Source organism: Danio aesculapii, chromosome 16 (assembly GCF_903798145.1).
Source record: "Danio aesculapii chromosome 16, fDanAes4.1, whole genome shotgun sequence".
Lineage (NCBI taxonomy): Eukaryota > Metazoa > Chordata > Actinopteri > Cypriniformes > Danionidae > Danio > Danio aesculapii.
Window position 1 is genome coordinate 40,598,476 of NC_079450.1, and position 12,396 is coordinate 40,610,871.

The 12,396-nt window shown below is 38.2% G+C and overlaps 1 protein-coding gene across 2 annotated transcripts in view; it reads right to left on the bottom strand.

The window, feature by feature from the left end:
- The window catches only part of pde11al (phosphodiesterase 11a, like), a 41,140-nt gene extending 29,455 nt beyond the window's left edge, over positions 1 to 11,685 (bottom strand). The window contains exons 1-6 of one of the 2 annotated variants that reach the window (XM_056476242.1): positions 10,906 to 11,685; positions 9,300 to 9,458; positions 6,547 to 6,636; positions 6,207 to 6,347; positions 1,239 to 1,303; positions 958 to 1,078 (exon numbers count right to left, since the gene is read on the bottom strand). In XM_056476242.1, the coding sequence (XP_056332217.1) occupies positions 958 to 1,078; positions 1,239 to 1,303; positions 6,207 to 6,347; positions 6,547 to 6,636; positions 9,300 to 9,458; positions 10,906 to 11,679 (1,350 nt within the window). In that variant the 5' untranslated portion in view covers positions 11,680 to 11,685. Of the gene's footprint in view, positions 1 to 957; positions 1,089 to 1,236; positions 1,304 to 6,206; positions 6,348 to 6,546; positions 6,637 to 9,299; positions 9,459 to 10,905 lie in introns of both variants that reach the window. The other variant, XM_056476241.1, reaches the window with a different exon arrangement.
- Between the last annotated feature and the right edge of the window lie 711 nt (positions 11,686 to 12,396).

The following is a 12,396-nucleotide window of genomic DNA, read 5'->3' on the forward strand; positions in this document are numbered from 1 at the left end:
ACTGTGCTCAAATGGCCTCTACAGTCACCAGATCTCAATCCAATAGAGCATCTTTGGGATGTGGATGGGATGGGAGATTCGCTTCATTGATGTGCAGCCAACAAATCTGCAGCAACTGCTTGATGCTATCATGTCAATATGGACCAAAACCTCTGAGGAATATTTTCAGTACCTTGTTGAATCTATGCCACAAAAGATTAAGGCAGTTCTGAAGACAAAAGGGGGTCCAACCCAGTACTAGTAAGGTGTACCTTTGGTGTACAACTCTCGATGAGTTTTGAAGAATTAAATGATCCTGGATCATGTCAAATAATCAATAATCAAATCCAACTAATTGAGTAATCCAAGTATGAAGAACGGACCCCTGCTGTAGTGTTATCTAATAATATTTTATAGTTAATGTATTTTAAATGTACTAAGTAGCAATCATTATAAATACATTTGAATGAATGACATACAGGTTTCAATAAAAAAAAAAAAAATTAAGTAAGTTTTGATTTGTTTTAACTGCTTCATGGTACACTCTCATCCCTGGAACCATATTTTAAAGATGATAGAAGTCATTTTGTCCAAAGAAAGTGTTGAGTATTTTTTTTAACGTTTTTTACCCCTTCACGAAAAACAGTGCGTAAGCTGAGTAGTATGTCCAAATTAATAGTATACAAAAAAGAAAATGGGTGAAAAGTACCCTGATGACCTACTACTTTGGTCAAGACTACCCTTATTCAAACTAAATTTAAATGTAGTATCTACAGTATATAGTATTAACAGAGTGAGCAAGTAAGTTAGTCATGGGTTTTTGCATCACATGATGTTAAAAATGGTATTAGTAGCTATAGTGGTAATCAGCTGCTGCTAACAGGCTATTTGGAGCTAAAAACAAACCTAGGTTTAGGTCCATGTAAATAAATAAAAACGAGTGTGGAACCGGCGTGGGAGGAGGTTTGTTCTGCTCACCTCAGCATCAAAACGTGGATCCTGACAGACGTCACTTATATTAACTGGCAGACCGGTTGATGCTACCAACTCAGCAATGCTGTTATTGATCAGCCAGTCTGAACAAGACACCTTCTCCATGCTGACTTTGTCAAAGGCAAACACACACACACATACAAACACACAGATACTAAGCATAGCATACATTAATTAATATTATTAATTAAAAAGAATATTTTGCTCAGCTTATACACTATAAACATGTAGCAGTTTGTTATTATTAATAATCCTGTTGTTCTCACCTGATGTCATGATCAACACTACACAGTGGAGACATTAGCTCAAACGTCTGGGAAAACTTTACAACCTGAGAACAGAGTGAGATGAAAATGTCAGCAGTGTTTCTTGTACGACACCTGCACAACATTGCTAAGGTGTTCTACAGGAGTTGGACAATGAAACTGAAACACTGGTCAATTAAATATTGGAGGTTTCATGGCTACATTTGACCAACTTTGTGGCACATTTATTGCACATTCCACCATAAGAACATGTAAAGATTTAATTAGCAGAGTAATAGCACAGTTTTGCTTAAAATATTGCAATTTAAACAACATTATAGGTGACATATTAGAGTTCAAAAGAGGACAAATTGTTGGTGTGCATCTCGCTGACACATATGTGACTAAGACGGCAAGTCATTTTGATGTATCGAGAGCCACGGTATCCAGGGTAATGTCAGCATACCACCAAGAAAAATGAACCACATCCAACAGGAATAACTGTGGATGCAAGAAGAAGCTGTCTGAAAAGGATGCTAACCTGGATTGCATCCAAAAAACATAAACCTACCCCTGCTGAACTCACTGCAGAATTTAATGTGCACCTCAACTCTCCAGTTTCCACCATAAAGCTCCACAGGGTCACTATACATAGCTGGGCTGCTATAGCCAAAACTTTGGTCACTTGTGCCAAAACCGTACGTTAACCGTTCCAGCAGCAAAATCTTGGGCTGTGAACAATGTGAAACATGCATTGTTCTCTGATGAGTCCACCTTCACTCTCTTTCCCACATCCAGGAGAGTTACCATGTGGAGAAGCCCCAAAGAAGTGTACCACCTAGATTGTGGCAGACTGCAGTTTTGGAAGAGTGAGTAAGGAAACGTTTTCCCCCACCAGCATCACGTAGTGACCTGGCCACTATTCTACAGAAGAATGGCTCAAAAATCCCTCTGGCCACTGTACAGGTATCTGTCATTCCCCAAACAAATTGATGTTATATTGGCCACGAAAGGAGGCCCTACACCATACTAATAAATTTCTGTGGTCTAAAGCTGCGGTCACACTTGACTTTTCTTCCCATAGACTTCCATTCATACGCACACGAATGCATCAGACTGGAAACGTGGGGTCATGCGTCAAGTTTCGCAGGTTGCTGCGGTGCAAAGTTCAAGCTTGGTGAACTCTAACCTGCTAAATCGCATCACTTGACTGCATGAGACCAATCGAGGATCAAAACACGACCTCTCTGGGCAGAAATGTAAAACATGGAGCGATCGCTCGCTTTTTTTAATGTCTAATCATCTTCTTTAATCCCACCCCTTTTCGCAGCGCCGCACGACAGAATTTCGCACACACAAAGCCCGGTGTGACTGTAGCTTTAAACCAGGCATTTCAGTTTCATTGTCCAACCCATGTGAGTTGTTTTAGCGCATGTGGTTGCTCAGCTGATGTAAGTGTTTGCAGTATAAATATGATGGCATATAAGTAAAGTTTATTTCTAAATTATTTAGAGAGGATCACGTCCTTGTGATTGTTCACAGCTGGTCCCGCATCAGCTCATGATTGATTCTCCAATTTGATGATTCCTAACTCACTATAAATAACCAGAGTTTTTCTTATCTCAATATCTTCGTCTTGAAGAAACCCTCCCTGCCCACCCCTTTCCAGGTGGTCGACACAGCGGCCCAGTGATTAGCACTGTTGCCTCACAGCAAGAATGTCTCTGGTTAAAGTCCCTACTAAACCAGTTGACATTTCTGTGCGGAGTTTGCTTGTTCTCCCTGTGCTCATGTTGGTTTTCCCCAGGTTCTCCGGTTTCCTCCTACAGTCAAAAAACACACAACCTAAGTAATTTGAACATACAAGTTCACCTCTCATCAGCCATCCTATATCTGACATTAGCCAGAAATAAGCCGGGGGGAGTTCATCAAGATCTACCTAAGCTCAAACTCCCCTCTTGCCCTGCAAATGGGAGAGAGCCCAGAGCGAGAGGATCTCGTAAGCTCAGGGCTCTCTCCTGGGACAGCATGCCAAACAAGCTTTATTATCAATCATCTGCTAAATGTGAACTCTTGAATTGGGTGATTTGAGGTAGAAGTGTATTTGAGTCAGCATTTGGGTTAAATCAAATTAAAGGACTTTTCCAAATAATCTAAAAATAATCAGCAGGATCTTTTTTATTTTAATGAACATATCTAAAATCAACATATCTAAAATCAAGCAATGTTAAAGTTATAATTACAGTAATACTGTTTCAAAAACAAAGTAAGCAGTCACATGCAGACAGCCAGACACTTTTAAACACCATACTATTCATTTTCTGTCTGATTCAGCCAGCTTTACTTCTTGTGAGGTGTGTAGTAACTTCTGTTACCTTTGCAATATTAGTGTTGAAACATGACGCCCTCTATTGGCTGAATTGAAAATACAGTCAGAGGCAACTATGCATGATAAACACGCCACGAGCAAAGAAAAAGCCTTTTCTTCCAAACAAATAATTTTTGCAGCCTAAGATGCACTCTAAGTGTGTCACCATATTTTCCAGATCTTCAGACTCATGGCAGAAAGTCTGGTATTCTTTGCAGTTTTTTTATTTTATTTGATCATTCAAGGTCTCTCATTGAGGCCATTTGAATGACATATTCATCAGCAAACACAGATGGTTTTGTGACACATCATGTTTAGAGGACTGAAAATGTAAAGTTGATATTCCTACAATAACAGACCAGTGCACAATCAATAAAACATTAATTCAAGAACAGTGTCTTCAGTCATCAATAGTCTTTGCCATGAAAGTAACATACTTTTGAGTTCCACGTTTAGTTGGTAATGATGAGGTTTTAGGTCAATAGAACCAGAGGTGGTAAAATGTTAACTCATTTCTTTATTTATGAATTAAAAAAAATCTTAACTGCTTTATGCAACTTATAAACAGAAATGCATTTAGATTATAATTAGCTTTTGCTTTGGTTTTCACTTTGAGCTCTACGCATGACTGAATTAGTTGTTTTTTCTGGCAGGGATAGATAATAGCTTGGCTACATGCTCAAAATTTGAGTTACCATTTAAGACTATGGCAAAAACAAATTGTGTTTCACATTTTAATACTTCTGGCAAGGATGCTTACTGTATACTGTATCCTTGATCTTACTGTAGAGCCAACCAGCTTCAACCCTTTCACCTGAACATCTCTTTCTGTGTTGGAAATTGCCCCCTATACCATAAAATAGTACTCTACTTGATTTGTGCTGGTGTAGCGGACTTAACTAATGTACTTAAGTGTACTAAGTAATGCAACTCATGCGCATTTAGCAGCTGATGAATTCATTATCAGGTTTGTGAAAATGAATCCCAGCATCTAACGTTCCAAGATGGCACTTGAAGATGAATCATGCATCTTTCCATTTTTCCAACTGTTAGACTAATATGTGTACAGCATAATATCATGTCACAGCATAATTTACAACATAGGCTCAAAGAAAATACATGCTTCCACCTAGATTTTTTGTAAACCTGCAAAAATATACTTCAACACACTGTTTTACTGCCTGTTTGACTGCCGTTTGGTTCCTTTACACACTAATGATATTTACATACAGTAAATATATTTTCAAGAGTTAACACTTAGCTGATGATTGATTTTAAAGCTTGTTTGGCATGCTGTCCCGGGAGAGAGCCCTAAGCTAATAAGATCCTCGAGCCTGGGGCTCTCTCCCGTTTGCAAGGCGAGAGGGGAGTTTGACCTCAGGTAGATCTCAAGAACTCCTTTGCTATAGTAGCTAATGAACAGATAGTGATTACTCTTATAAGATAACTACTTTCTAGGTGCATGTCAATGGTGTCGATTTGGATTAGTCAATTAACTTAAGTTGCATGTTTTTGGACAGTGGGAGGGAACCCGGGAGAAACCCACGTGAGCACGGGGAGAATGTGTAAACTCCCCACAGAAACGTCAGCAACAGTGCTAACCAGTGGGCCACCATGTCACCCATCTAGGAAAGGAGTCAAAAATGAAGATGGCTGTTATATGGAACTCAGGGTATTTATAGTGGCTTAGTAATTGTCCGATTGGTGAATCATAAATTGGATAATGCGGGATTAGCCGCAAACAATCAAAAATACCACAAAACAAATTAAAAATGTCTATGATTTGTAATTAAATACATTTGCTTCACCTATTTACATGTATCTCCATATGGACAGCTTTTCTGGTGTAGTCAGTTTGCTTGGTAGCTCAATTTGTACAATGTTGTACTTGTGATACAGAGTGCTTTGGTTCGAGTCTGGCACAGCCCGGTTTAACAAAAAAATAAAAGCTATGTAGGATCAAGGTAAAACTATGTAGTTGTGGTGCACATTTTTTCTTTTGAAAATACTATTGGTTGGGTTTAGAAAAAGGTTTAGGTCAGTGGTTATCATGAGCAACATCATTTACATTTCACAAAAATGTAGACTGAGGCACACATTTGCATTGATCATTATAAAATCCCCTTTAAATCCTAATTCAATTAATTAAGGTTTATAGAACCCAGACAGAGTTCAAGATTCTCTTACTATTGGAGCTACCTAATTTTAAACTTATTTTTTAACCAGTAACCACAAACATTGGAAAGGCTGCCATACAAACACCGCATTAGTGAGTCTGAAGAACTAGATTAGTGATCTTTCAGGTGTGTTTCAGCCTGGCCAGTTGAGATTTTGTTGCTTATGTGAAATGTGTAATTTAATTGAGAATTCAGAATTCCCCTATTCATAGAGAGGCCCTCCAGGAAAATGTAAGGACATCTATATGAATGAACAATAGTGATGTTCTCTTTAGCAGACAACACATTTCAGCTATTTTATTATTTGTACTTAATGTTTAATTGCACTTATTACCTGATGATTCATTGTGATTCATTGTGTCACATGTCCACTGAGCAATGTGGAATGGATGTAGAAAAACCAGAGGACTCAAATCATGGCAGAAAAGAGTAAAGTGATCTCACTGGGGAGTGGATGTCTTCCAGCAGAAGCACTGAGCAGCGTTCACACTGCAGCAAAGTCAACGCACGCTGCATGATCTTCCTCACAATCTTCTCCAGGTCTGTCTGCTCCTCAAACAGATCATTCACCACCTCCAGCAGGGCCTTGAGAAACAACAGCAACAGCTCGAAATGCATTCAGAAAACCAGGCCTTTAAGCTTTGGACCACATCATTAAATATTTGAAGCCATGAGCCCTGAGAATTGTAAACTAGCTCACAAAATCAAGCAACGCTGTCTAACGGCAGAAAGTCTAGAGGCAGATTTAGAATTTTTGAGTTTTATTCAGCTGGTCTTGACTCACTCTGCTCCTCTCATACTCCTTGCGGGATTCGGAGAAGAGCTTGGCGTTGGAGATCGATATTCCGCAGAATGGTAGATACATTTGCAGCACCTGTAGAGAGAAGCATGATGCCTTCAAAGCTTCGGATATGTTAATGCATAATCATAAGAGAAAAGAGATATTTAGTAGAATATGTTAGGATCTCCCCGCGTTCACGTGGGTTTCTTCCGTGTGCTCCGATTTCTCCCACAGTCCAAAGACATGCGGTATAGGTGAATTGGGTAGACTAAATTGTCCGTAGTGTATGAGTGTGAATGTTTATGTGTGTGCCCAGAGATGGGTCACGGCTGGAGGGGCATCCACTGCGTAAAACATGTGCTGGATAAGTTGGCAGTTGATTCCGCTATTAGTTAATCAGAAGAGGCTGTGATATGAAATATATTTGCATTATATAATTTCCCCCACCCAGAGTAAATGTGTGACTGCCGCCTGTGTGTGACAGTCTTACTATCCAATTGAGTGAGCACACTTTCATTCTGCAGAATGTGTGACCAAACTATGCGGAAAGCCCACAATAAAATAAACAAACAGGAAAACGTGGACAAGTGGGATGATATCGTCTGCTGCGTCAGAAGCATTAATAGATTAATTCATATCAAAGAAATGTCGGTTATATGGGAATATTTTGGTTTCAAAGTCACAGACACTGAACAAAAACAGGTCATTTGTAAGAGCAGTCACAGAATTGTTGCCGCAGTATGAGAAAATACAATAACCAGCACCTAAAAAAGCACCACAAGCGGCTATATGAGGTGCGTCCTGCTAAAAAGTAAACTAAAAGTATTGCTAGTGACACTCAATCTAGTAAACAGCAAATTACTATTTCAGAGTTGTTTGTAGCTGTTACAGCATATAAATAAAATACCACAAAGGCACTAGGAGATAATTAACACCATAAATCACTACTGTTTGCTCTAGTGAAAAAATTGTGTTTCATTTATGAATATTTATAAACAAATTTGAAGTTGAAGTAAGTTAGTATCTTTTCAGTTTCTTTTTTTAACTAACACTCACTGCATTTTAGCAGAAAGAAGCTACGATACAGAATATTGAGCTGAAACTTGATTACAAAATCAAAACGCAAATCAAATCGAAATCGTAATACAAGTTAAAGAAAAATCAGACATTTTCCCCAAATTGCACAGCCCTAATCAGTATAATGATATACAGTAGAATATGTTAATGCCAATTCATGTACTGTGTTAAAAATAAACCTACTCTGACAAATAATTAATCAAAAAATATAGCCTCATTTTTTAAAGAAAATAAATAAGTTAAGAAATATGTAATTTTTGGGGGATGTAAATTGTCAAGTTTAGCTTCCAAATTAGGTTTTCACTAGTACAGTTAATCACTTTTAAAAAAGAAAATAAAAAAACAACTACAGTTTTAGTGATGTTTTTATGTACTCTATTGATCTTATTCTGCAATATGGAAGTAGGGCTGGCCGATATGGAATTGCAATCTCGATTATTAATTTCCATATTGAATGATGACGATATATATTACATATAAGTTGTTAATGCTTCCAGATTAAAAGAGTACCGCAACAATGACTGAAGATTCCCATTGTTGTACATTTCTGCTGTGTGATTGGCTCTTAGATCAATATAGAGTAAAAAAGTCTAGAGCTTATCATTGTTATTGACTAATTTTATCGCGATTCGATTTAATATTGTTTATCGACTCAATGTAAAAGTGTGATTTTTTTTCTATTGTTTTAGAACTTTAAATTTAGTTGCTTATGGAAAAAGGATGGCAGAACTACTTTCTCTACAAACAAGCGTGTTTATGACTATACATTAAAAGTAGAATAATATAATACAAAATATTAGTTTGCAACATCAAGCAGCATCATAAGTGTCTTTAATGTCTAAAAATCAATGGAAGTGATTGAGACTGGAATGTAATGGATAGTTTTCCAATGGATGTGCCTGCTTTTATGTAAAAAATATGGCCACTATTCATAATAGAAGTAATATTGGGAGAAGAAAAACAGCAGAAGCAGAACATCAGTTTTGCTTCTTTGTATTTCTAGGGCATTTATAATAGCATGGTCTGTATCTGCTTTCAGCGCTGCTTGGTATAAATAATTCTAAAGACAAATGCTGTGCTATTAATCACTATCTATAGAGAGATGTTTTGAAGCAGCGATGAAAGTAAAGGAATGTGATGTGCGGGTGCAGATTGACTTGAGCTCAGAGCCTGCAGTTCTGAATCTTCTTTACTGAAACTTTAGTATTGATTCTGGGGTAAAGTATATGTTATTTAAATGCCTGGTCTGTTTACTATTTAAATTACTCAGTGCAAACAGCTTTAAGAAATTACTGGTAGCAAACAAACAATATAACTGATCTAGTTTTGATTTATGCAGTTGTTCAGTGCGTGTGCAAAAAAATGGCCATGGGGCTCTTATTGGTTATGCTTCTGTTTAAGGTTATGAATAAATGTCTAATTTTCTGAACCTATAACTGCTTGTCTGCTTGTACTCCAGAATAGCAGGATATTCGCTAAGGTGTTAATTTATAGATCTCTACTGACTTAGCGCAGCAATTATCTTCACCCTCTGGAGTTTCATTACCAGCAAAAGTTTGGGCACAATAGTAATAGGCATCTGGAGAATGTAATAGGCTGTGAATCCAGCAGATGGAGCAGATCTTTTGAATGTAACATCAGCATGATTGAAGCCAAGAGAAAATAAGTACGGGACTTACTTTCTCATCGTCCTCTGTAAACGGAGTTCCGCTGGGGTTCTTGTTGATGGCCTGCACTACGCCGATGACTTCACCGTCACTGTTGCGGATGGCCATACACAGAATGGACTGAGTCTTATAGCCTGTCAGCTTGTCAATTTCATCACTGAACCGATGGTCCTAGATAATAGAGGAACATTGTAGTCTGATGAAAAAATTTATACGCATTTTATCAAAGTACTATTAAAGAAAATGATGTATCAGGAAATAATTGATATATAATTAAGATGTGTTTTGATTTACTAGTGATTAATTCTGTTGTTTTTAAAGATTATCCTTGAAATTGTTCTTATTTTTAAGTCATTTGCAACAATTCAAATATAATTCAACACGAAATGGGGAAATTGCTATTTGTTTCAGTTTAAATATGACTTTATATCATTGAGGAAGATGGAAAAAAATGACGATTTACCTTGTAACATGTTAGGTGATTATTCTGATTTATGGGTTTTGGGAACTAACTTTTCATAGCCACTGGCCTTTCATCTGATCGCTATATGGGATATTATCACATTCATTGCATTGCATTAACAGATCTTCTCTCACCACATATAGGGACAGCTTGCCCATGGATATGCTATAATGATGTGTATGTACAACTGGTAGTCTGTATTTAAAAATGAGGAAGCTGTAATCTAGAAATTTGAGGTTATAATTTGACTATAATCAAGATAATTATGCAGTGATTCCAAGCTTTGGCTGCAGAAACATCAATCTTTGAAGTCACTGTTCACATACTGTAACCTGAATCTTTCTATCCATATTAAATTTTCATATTTGTGCGGTAGCTGTTAAAAAAACAAGAGAACACAATATAACCAGAAAGAGGTAAACGGCATAATGAAAGTAGAATTTTACCACAAGGATTTTGGGGCAGAGATTATGTCTTTTAATTGTTACAGTAGCAATGTGTTGGCCATATTTTTGTGTCACCTCTTTCAAAGTTTCTGTTTAATTAATTGTATAGTTTCATAATTATACTTTTCTTTAGATTTAGCTTAAAATGTTGTGGAGCTCTAATGCATTATGACTATAACTGGAGCCATAACCTTTTTGTTTTCTTTATTAGTTTTTGTTGTTGCTGTTAATTTTTATGTTTGTTTTTGTTCTATTCTTTTATAAGCCACTGTTTTAAAATAAGTAATAATAGCAATGTTACTCTGACCAATAATTTAGAGAAGTATAAACTGTAATAATACCCTTGTCAATATATTTGTTGTGCAGAGTTTCAAAAGAATTTTAATATGTGTTACATTATAACAAAGGTGGGGCGAGGAGGGCTGTCAAGGTTGCCTTATACGCAACGCAAATTAGGTTGCCACTACAGTTAGCTTAACATAAAAACAACTATGATTTTTGTCAAACATAATTAGTTTTGACGACGTTCATTTATTCATTAACCTATTTAGTGACAAAATACGCACAGTATCTAACTGTAAACTAACTTTTATTATTTACTAGTGCTTAAAGACCCTGTTGAAAGCTGCCACATCTTTATTTATCGCTTTGGATAAATCCCTTCAAGACCCCCAAATACGCAGCTGTGTATTATTTGTTGTAGTTCTACCTCGTATGCGTTCGGTATGTTGACGGTTTCTCCGTGTTCTGCTACATAACCTATGATGCCTTTTCCCCACGGAACCTGCACCTCATTTGAGTCCAGAGTGCTGGATGAGGGTCGCACTGTAGTACCCGAGTGCACATCAAAAAACTTGGACACGAGTGTCCTCTTATGAGACGGTCCCTCTACCAGGAAAAGCGAACACCTGTCTGCGTTCACCATAATGCACACATTGATAAGTATCTTGTAACTCAGATTCGTCATGTCAAGTTCGTTCGAAATGTCCTTAACCAGCTCAAGGAAGAACTCCCTTTCATTGGACTCTTTAAGTCTGTATTTGTAGTCAATGGCGCTGGAGGCATACTGAGGCACGTTCACCCGGGACTCGAGCAGCGCGCTCAAGATGTGCGCGGTGGTCGGCGGTAACGAACTGGCTTTCCGCAGGAGCGCGCGCCGCCGCATGCTCGACTGGGACTCGTGAGCCGTGAGACTGACGTGCTCGTCGTAGGTCCGGTGCGCCGTCATCGCTTTGGACCGGGCGAAGTTCTTTCGGAGCTCCATGTGGGACGATCTGCGCTTTAGTCCATCAGGGTTCGTGGGCCAGAATGGATCCCTCGCGACCCCGCGTTTCTCCTCCACCGGAGAGGTTTTGGACGGCTGATGCTCTTTCAGCCACCTGCTCAGGCTGTCACATTTTCCCTTTCGGACGAGATATTCCTCAAAAAGCTCCGGATGGCAATCCAAAAATGCCTCCACCTCGGAAAAATCAAAAGTTGTCATGTCGATTGCCGAAAAACCACCACTGAAGTGTTGTGGAGTCGTGTTCTGTAACACGCAGCTCGCTGTGATGCTGCACACACTTCACACATCCATCTTCCATTTACATATCACTGCTCTCCAGCCTTCCTCCTCACGCGAGTCTTTTACGAAGCTCCAGGAGTTGAACGCTGAAATAAATGAATAAATAGCCTACAGTTGATGCGCAGTGAAATAAAGCAATGTGTTAGATGTTTGGCAGGTAAGACAGATCTCCTCTGGAGGGACCTTAATAAACTTGAAAGCAAAAAAGTATGGTTTGTGTCTGTGACTGAAACTGGATGTTTCTTTTTGTGTCTACTGGTAGTTTAACGAAGTCTTTTTATGCAGTATGTTCATCATCACGCCTGCTTAAATCTGCGTGCGTGTGTGCGCCCGCGCGCTATTGTGTGTGATAGAAAGAGAGAGAGGTTATTTTCCAATAACTTCTTTTATTTCATTAAGCACTAATGAGCTAAAGGCTTTTGAAGTAGCCCCAGTCTGAAAATTATGACTGCTTTCATTTGTCATTAAAGAATCCCTTTAATCTAAGCCTGTCCACAATATGTGTATTCCAAATGGATGAATAGCCCATTGTTTCCTCTTTACATAGAGAACAGTCATTATGAATTTAATATTTAAATAGTACTGCTTTATTGTTGCTATAGGGAAATTTGTCTTGGGCTCTATGGTGCTGAAATA